Source organism: Molossus molossus, unplaced genomic scaffold (genome assembly GCF_014108415.1).
Source record: "Molossus molossus isolate mMolMol1 unplaced genomic scaffold, mMolMol1.p scaffold_m16_p_35, whole genome shotgun sequence".
Taxonomy (NCBI): Eukaryota; Metazoa; Chordata; class Mammalia; order Chiroptera; family Molossidae; genus Molossus; species Molossus molossus.
Genome location: NW_023425372.1, coordinates 920423 through 932798, shown reverse-complemented (window position 1 = coordinate 932798; position 12376 = coordinate 920423). Strand labels below are relative to the sequence as shown.

The following is a 12376-nucleotide window of genomic DNA, read 5'->3' as shown; positions in this document are numbered from 1 at the left end:
TGTTCTCCCAAGGCAGCCGGCCACCCAGATGCTCAGGCAGAAAACCCTGCTGAGCGGAGGCTCTTCCTCCCCTCCAGGTGGAGACCAGGCCCCCAGGTTCTTCCGCCTGACTGCACTGCCTCCTCCGCCTGCTAGACGGTGTTCATGGTTCCAGGGACTCGGATGGACACAGCAGCGTGGGGGCCACCAGCCCACTGCTAGTGTCCCCTGCAGCGCCCACCCCCCAGGCTCAGGGCCTCAGGACACAACTCTCGCTCTTTCTCACACACACATTCGCTCCCACTCACAACTCCGAGAGTCAAGCTCTTCTCGAGAGACCTCGTGAAAGCCCCACTTCCGCCTCTCGGCCCACGGTGGACACGAAGATGCCGAGAACGAACAAAAGCAGTAACTCCTCAGAATGCCCTTTGCCTCAGGGTTCTACACACTGGACCTCACACACTCCGTCGATTTTGCAGCTGGCCGCTGGAGCCACCCAGCATGCAGCTGACCAGCTGAAAGGACGCTGGCCACGCACCACCCCCCGGGGCCTCGGGGTCCCTGGCTGTGAGGCGCAGACACCACTACTCGCTGAGCTCAGCACTCGGGGCTGACAGGCTAGTTGGGCCGCCTGTGCGTGGCCCTGATGCTCCCTGCAGGGGCCGTGACGCACAGGTGCAGCCCCAGCTCCGCCCCCACCCCCTGAGCTGGGCCGGCGAGGGCTTTCCCGCCAGCAGCAGCGTGATGGTGGCAGCATCTCTGCTCTCTGGGCTCAGTCTTCCCTCTGCTCCTGAGACACAGACCCTGCACCTGGGCGCGAAAAGACCAACACTACACAGAGCCAACAGCCCCTGGGAAGCTGCTCGGTATTACTAGTCACTGTGGCCGTGCAACCAAGACCACAGTGAGAGGCTACGGAGTACCCACCAGGACCGCGCCACCCAGAACACCGCAGGTACTGGGAATGACGCCTGGGAGCTGGGCCCCGCACGCGGCGGTGGGAAAGCAGAGGGTGCAGCTGTCGTGGGAGACGGGCCGGCGGCTCCTCAGGTAGTTAGTTCACATGCAGTTTCCCTGCGAACCAGCTATTCTACCCCTGGGCAAAGACCCCAAAGAACTGAGAACAGAGACTCTCATGGACACCTGCACTTGTGTGTTCACAGAAGCTCTATCCCAACAGCCAAAAGGGAAACAGCCCAAACACCCATCAACAGGGGACCAGATAAGCCCAAAGCAGCTCATCCGCAGGCTGGAATATTACTCAGCCAGTAAAAGGAGAGAAGCTCCAACACAGGCCGCAGTGTGTGCTTCTATGTAGATAAGGCGCCCAGATCAGGCAAACCCAGCGACAGAACGTTGATCAGTGGGCTGCCGGGGGCCCAGGGTGGGGGGTGGGGAGTGCTGCTCATGGGGACGGGGTCTCCTGGAGGGATGAAAATGTCCTGCACTGGACAGAGGTGACGGTGGCACAGCTATGTGCCACTGTGCGTACATTTCTAAGTGGTTAAAACGGCACAGGGTATGTGTACTGCACTTCAACGGAAAGAACAAAAGCCATGAAGCCAGAACTAATATTCACATGATAAACGGATGCACCCCCATGGCACAGCTGAGGCTCCTCCCATGGTGCTCAGTGCAGCTCCTGTGGCACTCCCTCCCAGGAGGCTCCGTGGCACCAGCTCCTGCGGCACTCCCTCCTGGGAGGCTCCGTGGCACCAGCTCCTGCGGCACCAGCCCCCGTGGCTCTCCCTCCCGGGAGGCTCCGTGGCACCAGCTCCCGTGGCTGTCCCTCCGGGAGGCTCCGTGACACCCCAGTGGCCAGCTCACCTCGTCGTCGTGCACCAGCTCCTTCTTCACCACCTTCATGGCATAGATCTGGTCGTTCTTCTTGAGCCGCACCAGGAGGACCTTGGCGTAGCTGCCACGCCCGATGACCCTGATGAGGTCGAAGTCCTGCAGCCCCAGCCCCTGAGAAATTTTGATTCCGTCCATCCCATCGATGACTGGCTTGAGGTCCTGAGGGAAGGGGGACAACAGAGAGTGGAAAGGGGGGAATGTGGGGGTTCAGAGAAACACACGGCACCCCTGCCTATCTCAACAAAGACCCTGCGTGCCCCAAATCTCAGAGCCCCAATTGCTCTCGGGTTGAGACTCCACATCCTAAAGACTCCCCATGCCACCCCACTTTGGAAGGAAAGCCAAGAGCTAAGGACTGTGCAGCTTTTTTTGTGGTTGTTAATCTTCACCCAAGGGTATTTTGCCATCGATTTTTAGAGAGAGTGGGAGGGAGGGAGGAAGAGAGAGAGAAACTGATGCGAGAGAGACACACCGACTAGTCGCCTCCCACACGACCCCGATGGTGCTGGGCTGGAACCTCCGATCCAGGCACATGCCCTTGACCAGGGATCAGACCTCGACACTTTGGTCTGAGGGCCGATGCTCTAACCATTGTGCGCACTGGCTGGGGCAGGACTGTGCAGCTTTTGCTGGAAGGAGCTTGACACCCAAAGCTTTTCATTCCCACAATCCGTGGCCCCAACACCAGCTACGGAGGCCTCTCGAGTGATGTGGAATCGGGGGGCGGCTGACTGGGCTGCAGAGGTGACCACAGGCTCACGTGGCCTGGGACCATCAGTAGCTAAAACAAATACCTTGGAAAGGCAGAATGGATGAGGAAGGCACCCGACTTTAAACACAATCCAGCCCTGGCCGGTTTGGCTCAGCGGTTGGAGAGCCGGCCTGTGGACCAGAGAGTCCTGGGTTCGGTCCCCGCTAGGGGCACGTACCAAAAATAAAATAAATAAAATAAAATAGAAAAATGAAACACAATCCACTTCCTTCCTGCGAATGAGCTCTGGCCAGGACGCTGGATGGAAGGAGGAGACAGCTGGGGGGTCCCGCCGAGTCACTGCAGACAAGATCACCAGGGAGCATGACCGAGGCGTGACCCCCGCTGGGGGAAGCTGGGCCAGGTGGAGCTGCTCCCTGAGGGTTTGTGGACACGGTGGAGACCAGCTGTGGGCGGGTCCCTGCTCTGTCACCCGAGGGCCACGCGGAACCCCGGGGCCCGAGGCTGAGGAAGAGCAGGAAAGGGCAGCAGAGGGCCTGCCCATCAGAAGGCTGGTCCTGGGACGCGGCTTTGTAAGAACCACTGATTTGTAACAACTGCGTAGTTGATCTTCCTCCTTCCGGGAACAGAGCTCCTAAAACCCTCGGAATTGCCTAGGAGCCAGAAGGTCTTTTGTTACGCTAATAAGGTGACTTTTGGAAAGCCCTTAAATCACCTAAGAAGGGGGCCAGTTGCCAGGGAAACCAACCACGTGATCGGAGGGTTGGCACTTTCAGCCCCACCCCGACCTCTAGGGGGGAGGGCGTGGGGACCGAGCTCACTCTCCGGGCAGCCAGGGGAGGAACTAATCCTCTCCGTGTAACGACGCCCCCATAAGACCCAAAAGGACAGGGCCCACAAGCCCACAGGTTGTCGAACCCGTGCAGGTTCGGGGAGAGGGACACCCAGAGAGGGCGTGGAATCTCCCTGCCGATCCCACACACCTCACCCTGAGTAACCCTCCACGGGCTGGTCCGAGTGCCGTCCTTTCATAACGATCGTCCTTTCATAACGATCGTCCTTTCATAACGATCGAGTAAGTAAGCCGGGGGCCCAGGGTTTCTCTGAGCTCGGGAGCCGCTCTAGCAAAGTAATCAAACCCACGCAGGGGGTCATCGCGGCCTCCAACCTAGTCGGCTGGTCAGAAGTGGGCTGTCCCCTGGGACCTAGCCCTTCACCTCGGGGCCTGGTGCTCTCCAGGTAGATGAGGCGGAACTGGGTTTAGGATGTAGGATGCCTGGTCGGGGTCTGCTGAGATCTGGAGTATTGCTAGGTGGTGTGGAAAACACACGACGGGAAAAAGGAAGTCTAAGTAATTTCACAAAATAAACGATTTGACAAAAATTACAGATCAAAAACCAGCCCTGGATGCACTCTGCCATCTGGGTGAAGGGGGTGCTGGGAAGACTCATCACCACAGATGGTGCCAGGATCCAGGCCCCAAAGAGCCCAGGACAGCAGCCCCGGGGACTCAGCAAGTATGGGCCCCAAGCGAGACGGCTGTGCCGGCAGCAGCCTGTGAAGCCAGGGCCAGGTCCTGGTGCCCTCTCCTCCCAGCCCCTCAGACCAATTCGCCATCCTGCACACCGTCCCCAAAGACAGACGGCCTGTGCCCTGCATGAGAGGTACCCGTGGACACCAAGGTCTCGTTGCTTCACGAGGCACCGATTCCCCAGGGAACACCTGCCACGGGCTACAAAAGACAGTCCCAGGAAATCTGAGAATTTGAACACTGGGCGTGAGAACCAAATCACCAGAGGCTCCTGAGCATTTCCGTCTAACTCTGTCCTTGGCGCGCAGACAATGCTGGCGGCCCCGCCAGAGGCCCAGCAGACAGTGGAGAGGCTGGTGAGCCCTCTCTCCAGGGGCCAGCCTGCCCACCCTCCTCAAAGCCTCTGAGCACCGGGGTGTCCATGTGCAAGCCCCCTGAGCTCCTGCTGCCCACTGTGCTGGCCTGGCCCCGGTCCTGACGCGGACACAGCCAACCGAACGTCAGAGACTCAGACGCTCCCAGTGTGCCAGGCACCGTGCGGATGTTTATCCTCACGAGCAGGCGCGATCCTCATCTGAACCTGACAGCAGGGAACCCCGAGAGGTGCCCCGAGCCAGGCTCAGCGCCCCTGCCACATGGGCTCCCACAGCCAGCCAATGACAGCTTCCCCTTCTGCATCGCTACGGCTACACCGAGTGCAGCATCCTCAGCCTGATGCAGCGACGGCTCACCTCCTGCCACGTGTACCCCCGACTCTCCATCCTGCCCTCGGAGGTGACCTGTGCTCAACACGACAAAGACTTCGCCATCTTCCGTCCTGAATGCTGCGGTCTGCACCCCGGACGCCCCTGTGACCATGCGCTCTCTGAGCCACCACCCCCAAATATGTCCAGTTCGCACTAAAATTCCATAGTTGCCGCCCAGCAGGTGTGGCTCAGTGGTTGAGCGTCGACCCTGCACCAAGAGGTCGCCAGTTCAATTCCCGGTCAGGACACATGCCCAGGTTGTGGGCCCGATCCCCAGTGGGGGCGTGCAGGAGGCGGCCAGTCGATGTTCTCTCTCGTCGATGTTTCTATTTCTCCCTCCTTTTCCCTCCCTCTCTCTCTACAATCAATTAAAACATAGTTGAAGAAAAATTCCATGGCTCCCCCAGAAATGAGCGGGCCTCCAAGACGGGCAGCAGCCCCCACGCGCTGTCTGTGTGCTCACCTCGGAATCGCCTTTGACGCTGCCACGTTCCCGGGCCGAAGAGATGTAAGGGACTGGCAGAGAGAAAGGAAAAGGGTGTTTCGAGTGTTGCCGGGAGGAGGCCCAGATGCCAGGACTGAGCCAGCAGCGTCGGGCACACACGTGCAGCGGGCACACCCGGCCCAACGACTCTTAAGAAAATGCAGCCTTCTGGGCCCCGCCCAGACCTGCCGACTCTGGGCATCTGGGAACCCGCATTTGTGACAGGTTTCCCCAAGGATTCACTTGGAGGAAACTAATCATATAAGATTTTGGTGTCTATCCTTCCAGTCTTTGTTCTTAGATGGACAGATGGACACATAGGTGGGAAGGTGCTAGGTGGATGGGGAGGTGGTGAATGAGTGGTGGACAGTAGATGGAGGCTGGGTGGGTGTGTGGATGGATGGATGAGTGTGGATGGATGGATGAGTGGATGGATGGATGAGTGGATGGGTGGGTGGGTGAATGGATGGGTGTATGGATGGGTAGGGGTATAGATGGATGGATGGATGGATGGATGGATGGATGGATGGATGGGTAGGTGTGTGGATGGATGGATGGATGGGTAGGTGTGTGGATGGATGGATGGATGGATGGATGGATGGATGGATGGATGGGTAGGTGTATAGATGGATGGATGGATGGATGGATGGATGGATGGATGGATAGGTGTGTGGATGGATGGATGGATGGATGGATGGATGGGTTGAATGGGTGGATGGATGGGTGGGTGGTGGATAGATGAATGGATGGATGGATGGGAGGATGGATGGATGGATGAGTGGGTGGGTGGGTGAGTGGATGGTGGGTGGGTGGTGGATAGATGGATGGATGGATGAGTGAATGGTTGGGTGGTGGATAGTAGATGGTGGCTGGGTGGGTATGTAGATAAATGGATGGACTGGTGGGTGAGTGGATGACAGATGGGTGATGAATGAGTGGGTGGATGTGTGGATGGATAATTGTGTGGTAGGAGTCTCCTTTGTGTGAGGTGCGATGCTAAGAGCTTTCTGTGCCCTGGTCTCATTCCATCCTTCAAGGGCTCCTGGGATGGGACTCACATTTATCAAGTCAGGGCTACGGAATCTCAAACACCCTTATAGTAGTCCACAGACTTTGGAAGCTCAGCGTTGGGCCACCAGTCACACTGGTTTTCAAAATCTTTCTCCAAATGCCTAGCATTAAAAAAATCTATCCCCATCAAAAAAAAAAATTCTACAAAACCCCAAGAACTATGCAACGGCTTGCCTTTCTCCCCATGGAGATCAGCTCTGTGCTGCAGCTGATTTATAGGAGGGACCGCATGGTGGCGGCTACCCTGGGTGCCTTCTAGAACTCCCCATGTAGTGCAGAGACCCCGGCCCTGGACTCCCATGGCAGCAACTCATGGAGACATGGCCCCAGGGCAGGCCACGCGCCCCACCCGTCTCTGCCTGGGGCTGAGGGGAGGCCCCGGAGAGCGTGTCCCCAGCCCCATTTATGGCGGCCATGCTGCCGACATGGCCCTGGGAGAGCAGGCGGGCTCTGGGAAGGACTCATGTCGGAAAGGGGAGGCAAGCAGGCCTTCCCGGGGAGCAGAGCCTGGGTCCATCCACGGGGAGGAAGCAGCCCTTACTGCCATCGGTCTCCTCGGAAGGGAGGTCCACGTCGTCATCCTTGTCATCTACTGCAGGCTCTTGGGAAGGCATGACAGAATCCTGTGGAGAGACGGGCGTTACAAGGTGACCCGCAGTGGAGCTGCTGGAGACACTACGTGACTTTGAAAATCACCGATTGAAACATACACATTTACACGTGTCACAACACACGTCTGCACACTGTTACCTTGTTGCCCTGAAGCTGCCTGCGATCCCACAGGCAGAGGTGCCCGCTCAGCGCCTCGCGGGACCTTTCCAGCAGGCACTTGACAACATGGCACTTTTACATAATGCCTGGTCACCCCCCAGCCCCCACTGCCATGCCTGCGCTTGTCAGTGCCAAGCAGGCTCTGAGCCCCACGTCCTGGCTCACGGGGTTCCACACACTGACGTCATAATGGAGGCAGCACCCCACTGGCGGTCCTATAGGCTCCAGCGTGGGTGTCCCTCAGCCCAATGACTTGTCTTTGCAGCTGGCCTCGTTCTGAGGCCACTGTGGACCTCGTGGGTCCCAGGGTATGGGCCTTGATGGTTTGGCAGCCATGAGTGAAAGGAATCCTTGCACCAGTCCATGTGGGGACCCCAGGTCCCCGCGCTCCAGCAGAATCGGGGTGAGACCAGGACGCAGACGGGCCAGCTGCCGGCACCTGCGCCAGCAGAGGCCTGGACGCTCAGTGAGGAAAAGCCAGTCCGCGGTGTCCTGAGGGCAGACGCCTGGCCACGGCCCTCGGTTGGTGGTGCACGGCACACGGCTGAGCTCTCGGCTTTCCGAGTGGCATGGCTTCCGCCTCCCCAGCTCCCACGCCTGAGTGGGCCGAGCTACAGCTCACCCCCCACGCCCAGTCCGGAGTGGCAGAGGGCACCGGACCCCTCAAGGGCATGGGGCTCTGGGGGCTCAGGAAAAGGGGTCCGGTCCCAGACTGCCGGCCGGGGCCGTGCTCACAGCCCTCCCCTCTGGCCCGCGCGGGGCACACTCACCATATGCCGTTTGCAGGTCAGCGGGACGAGCACGTGGCAGCGTTTATGGACCAGCAGTTTGCAGTTGATGCACCGGTAGCCCTGCCTCGCGAGGCCCCATATCCTTTCGCTGCACTGACCACAGTACGCTCTCTGCGGACGACAACAGCGCCATTGGGCTGGGGCCCAGGCGCGCCCCACGCGCCACTGAGGAGCCCAGAGAAGTGCTGGGCCAGATACGTCGTCACCGATTTTCTCAAAAGATGACGTGGCCCTGGCTGGTGTGGCTCGGCGGCGGGGAGGGTGGCCCACGGACCGAGGGGCTGTGGGTTTGATTCCTGGTCAAGGGCATGCATCTGGGTTGCAGGTTCCATGCCTGGCCCTGGTCGGGTCATGTGGGAGGCAACCAACTGATGTGTCTCTCACATCGATGTTTCTCTCTCTCTCTCCCTCCCTCTCTCCCACTCTGTTTAAAAATCAATGGAAAAATATCCTTAGGTGAGGATTAACCAAAAAAAAAAAGATGACATGGAGCCCTGGGTGCTGTGGCTCAGTGGTGAGCATCATCCCGTACACCGCAAGGCTGCCAGTTGGATTCTCAGTTAGGGCACATGCCTGGGGTTTTAGGCTTGATCCCTGGTCGGGGGCACGATCAATGTTCTGCTCTCACATTGATGTTTCTCTCTCTCCCCCTTCCTCTCTCTCTAACAAATAAAAAGATGACATGGAGCTGGGGCAAGAAGGGTCTGGTCACATCTGGGCACCAGGCCCTGCCTGGGCTCAGTAGCCTCCCACTCAGGTCCATCCCAAGTTGGGGGGAACCTGTGACCCCGAGTAGGGGTGGGGCCCTGCTCTGTGTGAGGAGCAGAGGGGAGGACTGTCGGGCAAGGGTGCCGAGAAAGGCCGTCACCTGGCAGGGAGCAGGGGCGTCGTGCTCCCCCAGACTGCGTGGAGCAGCTGCAGGCACCTGTCTGGGTGGAGCGACGCAGGCTGAGGAGCCCAGGGCGAGCCCCTGGTCCTCATCCAACATCTCACCCCCAGGACCGCGGTGGGGAAACAGACTCCGCCTGGCGTCTGACCTGGCATCACTCTGAACTCCGGCAGGGCAGCATGCAGTCAGCCGGGCAGTCTTTCCAGTATTTTTAGACTTTGAAAGACCCGTCGTTGTTCCTCACTGTCCTAAGCAACCTGGAGCTGATGGTAATTGCCAGCCTGCCCACCGACCCCGAGTTAGGTGAGTGAGAGGGCGGGAGGCCGGCTGCTCAGCGGGCTGGTCAGAGTCACCGCCACTCACGGGGCTTGATCCACGTCCGAGGCGCCTGGGTTTCCCAACTGGAATTCGTTTCCAGCCATAACTCATTTACATGTTTCAGTTCCCTTTAGCCGTTTTTAACACATTTCTTTCTTTTGAGAGAGCCTCAAATTCCTCCTGGAGACGAATAAAAAAGGGCACACCTGGCCCTGGCCGGTTTGGCTCAGCGGTTAGAGCGTTGGCCCACGGTCCCGAGAGACCCGCGTTCAGTTCCCGCTAAGGGCATGTACCTCGGTTGCAGTTTGTCCCCGGCCCTGGTTGGTTGTGTGGGTGGCAGCCACTCGATGTGTTCCTTTCACATCGATGTTTCTCTCTCTCTCTGTTCCTCCCTCTCCCTCCCACTCTACCTGAACAAAAAATGGAAAAATGTCCTCAGGTGAGGATAAAAAAAAGGGCACATCTGTACCAGTGGCCTAAACTGAGCTCATTTTTTTTTTTTTTTAATCCTCACCCGAGTACATTTTTTTCCATTTTTTGCACAGACAGAGTGGGAGGGAGAGAGAGAGAGAGAGAAACATCGACGTGAAAGGGACACATCGAGTGGCTGCCACCCACACGACCAACCAGGGCCGGGGACAAACTGCAACCGAGGTACGTGCCCTTAGCGGGAACCGAACCCGGGTCTCTCCAGACCGCAGGCCAACGCTCTAACCGCTGAGCCAAACCGGCCAGGGCTAAACTGAGCTCATTTAAGAAAACTGGTCAGCCCTGGCTGTTTTGGCTCAGTGGCTAGAGCATCGGCCCTAGGACCAAAGAGTCGCAGGTTCGATCTCAATCAACCTCAGTTGCAGTTCAGTCCCTGGCCCTGGTCAGGGTTGTGCATGAGGCAACCAATTGACGTGTCTCTCTCACATTGATGTTTCTCTCTCTCCCTCTCTCCCTCCCTCCCTATCTAAAGATAAATGAAAAATAAATATCCTCGGGTAAAGATTAAAAAAAAACAAACAGAAAACTGGTCCAATTCTACACCACGTGGTTCGGGGTGTGGCCGAGCGTGCACAGGATGTGCCTGCTCCATGGCCGACGGCCGAGAAGCCCAGTTCCCATTAGGGTGGGGACAGGGGATAGAGCAGGTGCCCTGCCAAGTCCCTGCTTCTCTGTGGGGAGGAAAACCCTTGGCCCACTGATTTTGGGGAGGGGGCAAGAGGGGCAGGCGGCAGGGAAGGAGGGATATCAGGGCCTGTACCCCACAATCAGAGAAAGGGGTTTTCCTCCTAAAACCTGGCCAACCTCGTAGGGTGGGTGGGCTTCACTTTGGACCAGTGATGCGGAAAGCGGGGTTCACTGAAAGCCAGTGTGGGGGCAGGGCTCCAGAACCCTTCCTCTTCTACCTGAAGGGACTGACGTTTGAGCCGAGACAGAAAGTACGGACAGTGTGGGCTCCAGGGCACAAGGCCGGGGGGCAGGCGGGCTGAGGCCTGCGGGTAGGCCTGCTGGCGCTGCACCGAGTCCAATGGTGTCACCCAAATTCACGCCCACCCACAACCTCGGGACGTGGCCTTTTTTGGAGACAGCATCTTTGTAGGGGTAGTCAGTTAAGTTAAAACAAGGCCCTAATCATGCCCGGTGTCCTGATGGGAGCAGACAGACAGGGAGGGACAGGGCAGGCGAGCACACAGGGAGAGGTTGGGGCGCGGCAGCCGCGGGCCCAGGAGCACCAGCACCACCAGCAGTTAGAAAGCGGCAGGAAAGGCCCTCCCAGACGGCCCGGCCGACACCTTGGCCTGGATGCCAGCCCCAGGCCCTGAGAGATCAGATCTGTTGTAAACACCCCGGTTTGCGGTGCTTTTTCCAGCAGCCCAGGACACTAATGGCCCTTGGTCACCGAGGCCCCTGCAGGCACCTTCCCTCCCACTGTGAGAGGGGACGGCACACAACGGCAGCCCAGGGGACCCGAGACACGGGCCGCCCTCATCACGCAGCGCCACGGGCAAAGGCCTGACCGGGGACGGCATGGGCTCGGGACGCCTTGGAAAGGCTCCTTCGTGATGGGGAGAAGGTGGGTCTGTAACCGGGCTCAGGACTGTCCCCGTGCTGTGTGTGTACAGAGCCCAGCCCGCTCCCTCCCCCTCCTCCCTCTCTGCTTTTAGAGCAGCACAGGGCACACGGCCCTCAGTACACGGCACACAGCCCTCGGCGCTCGGCACATGGCCCTCGGCCCACGGCATCCGTCAGCCCTGAGCCCACATCCCAAGGGGGCAGCACTCACCCTGTTAAAGCGCTTGGCTTGGAAGAGATGGCCGTTGGCGCGGTACAGCTTCCTCCATCTTCTGGCTCCACGGCGGTAGATGGATTCTGGAAAGGACATGACCAAGGTGTGAGGAACCAGCCCGAGGCCCGCGGCTGCTCCACACGAGGTCCTTTCGGGACAGGCTGCTCCTGCTGGGTGGCCGGGCCACAGGGCAGGCACGGGCACGACAGCGCCCGCCGCCCCCTCTGCTCCTCACATTGGTCCTCCTATCGCAGCCCCGCCGGGAGGACAGGGGGCCCCAGACAGCAGCCAGGGTGACTGTGAGGAAGGCCAGTCAGCCTGACCGCAGGGTCTGCCCGCCCGGCCCAGCCTCCCCCAGACACGAGAGCCCCAAGGGTCCCCAGCCCAGCAAATCTCGGGGCAGGAGGACCGCAAACAAACAGAACACGTATGTTGGACCCGTCACCAAATGCCACTTTCATGACACGCACACGACCCTTCAAAGCCCCAGAAGGTGAGTGACAAACCCTCCCCGGGCAGCCTCAGCACACCCCGACTTCGCGCCCTCAGCCCTCTGACACAGCGTGTGTGGGACGGCGTCTGCGGGACACAGGCAGCTTTGCGCCATCACAAAGTCCCTCAGCGAAGGCGACTCGGGGTCGTGGGCTGAAGACACCAACGTGGAAACTAACGGGAGGTTTTGAAACAAGCAAACGACGGCTCAGGCTGGGACCTGCCGGGATCGGGTCACAGCGCTTACAGAACCCGATTCTTCCCCTTTCATGGGAGACTCAGCCTGAAGCCACAGGTCGGGGGTCCTCGGGAGCAGGAGCCCACAGCCGGCGGGGAGGCTGCGTGGCCTGGCCACCCCAGAGGGTTCCACGCCCAGGCGAGAACAGGGCCAGGCTGGGGGCACAGCCAGGGCCCACTCCCTAGCTGGGGCTCATACCTCGGGCTCGGGCTCAGCCTGGTG

At 59.4% G+C, this 12376-nt stretch overlaps 1 protein-coding gene across 2 annotated transcripts in view; it reads right to left on the bottom strand.

Annotated features, from left to right (window-relative positions):
* Positions 1–12376, bottom strand: part of PRKCZ (protein kinase C zeta) — an 81356-nt gene that overhangs the window by 18732 nt on the left and 50248 nt on the right. For both annotated transcript variants that reach the window (XM_036281450.1, XM_036281451.1), the window contains 5 exons: positions 11422–11507; positions 7922–8053; positions 6922–7003; positions 5289–5341; positions 1807–1995 (listed from right to left, as the gene is read on the bottom strand). In XM_036281450.1, coding sequence (XP_036137343.1) covers positions 1807–1995; positions 5289–5341; positions 6922–7003; positions 7922–8053; positions 11422–11507 — 542 coding nt within the window. The remainder of the gene's footprint in view (positions 1–1806; positions 1996–5288; positions 5342–6921; positions 7004–7921; positions 8054–11421; positions 11508–12376) is intronic.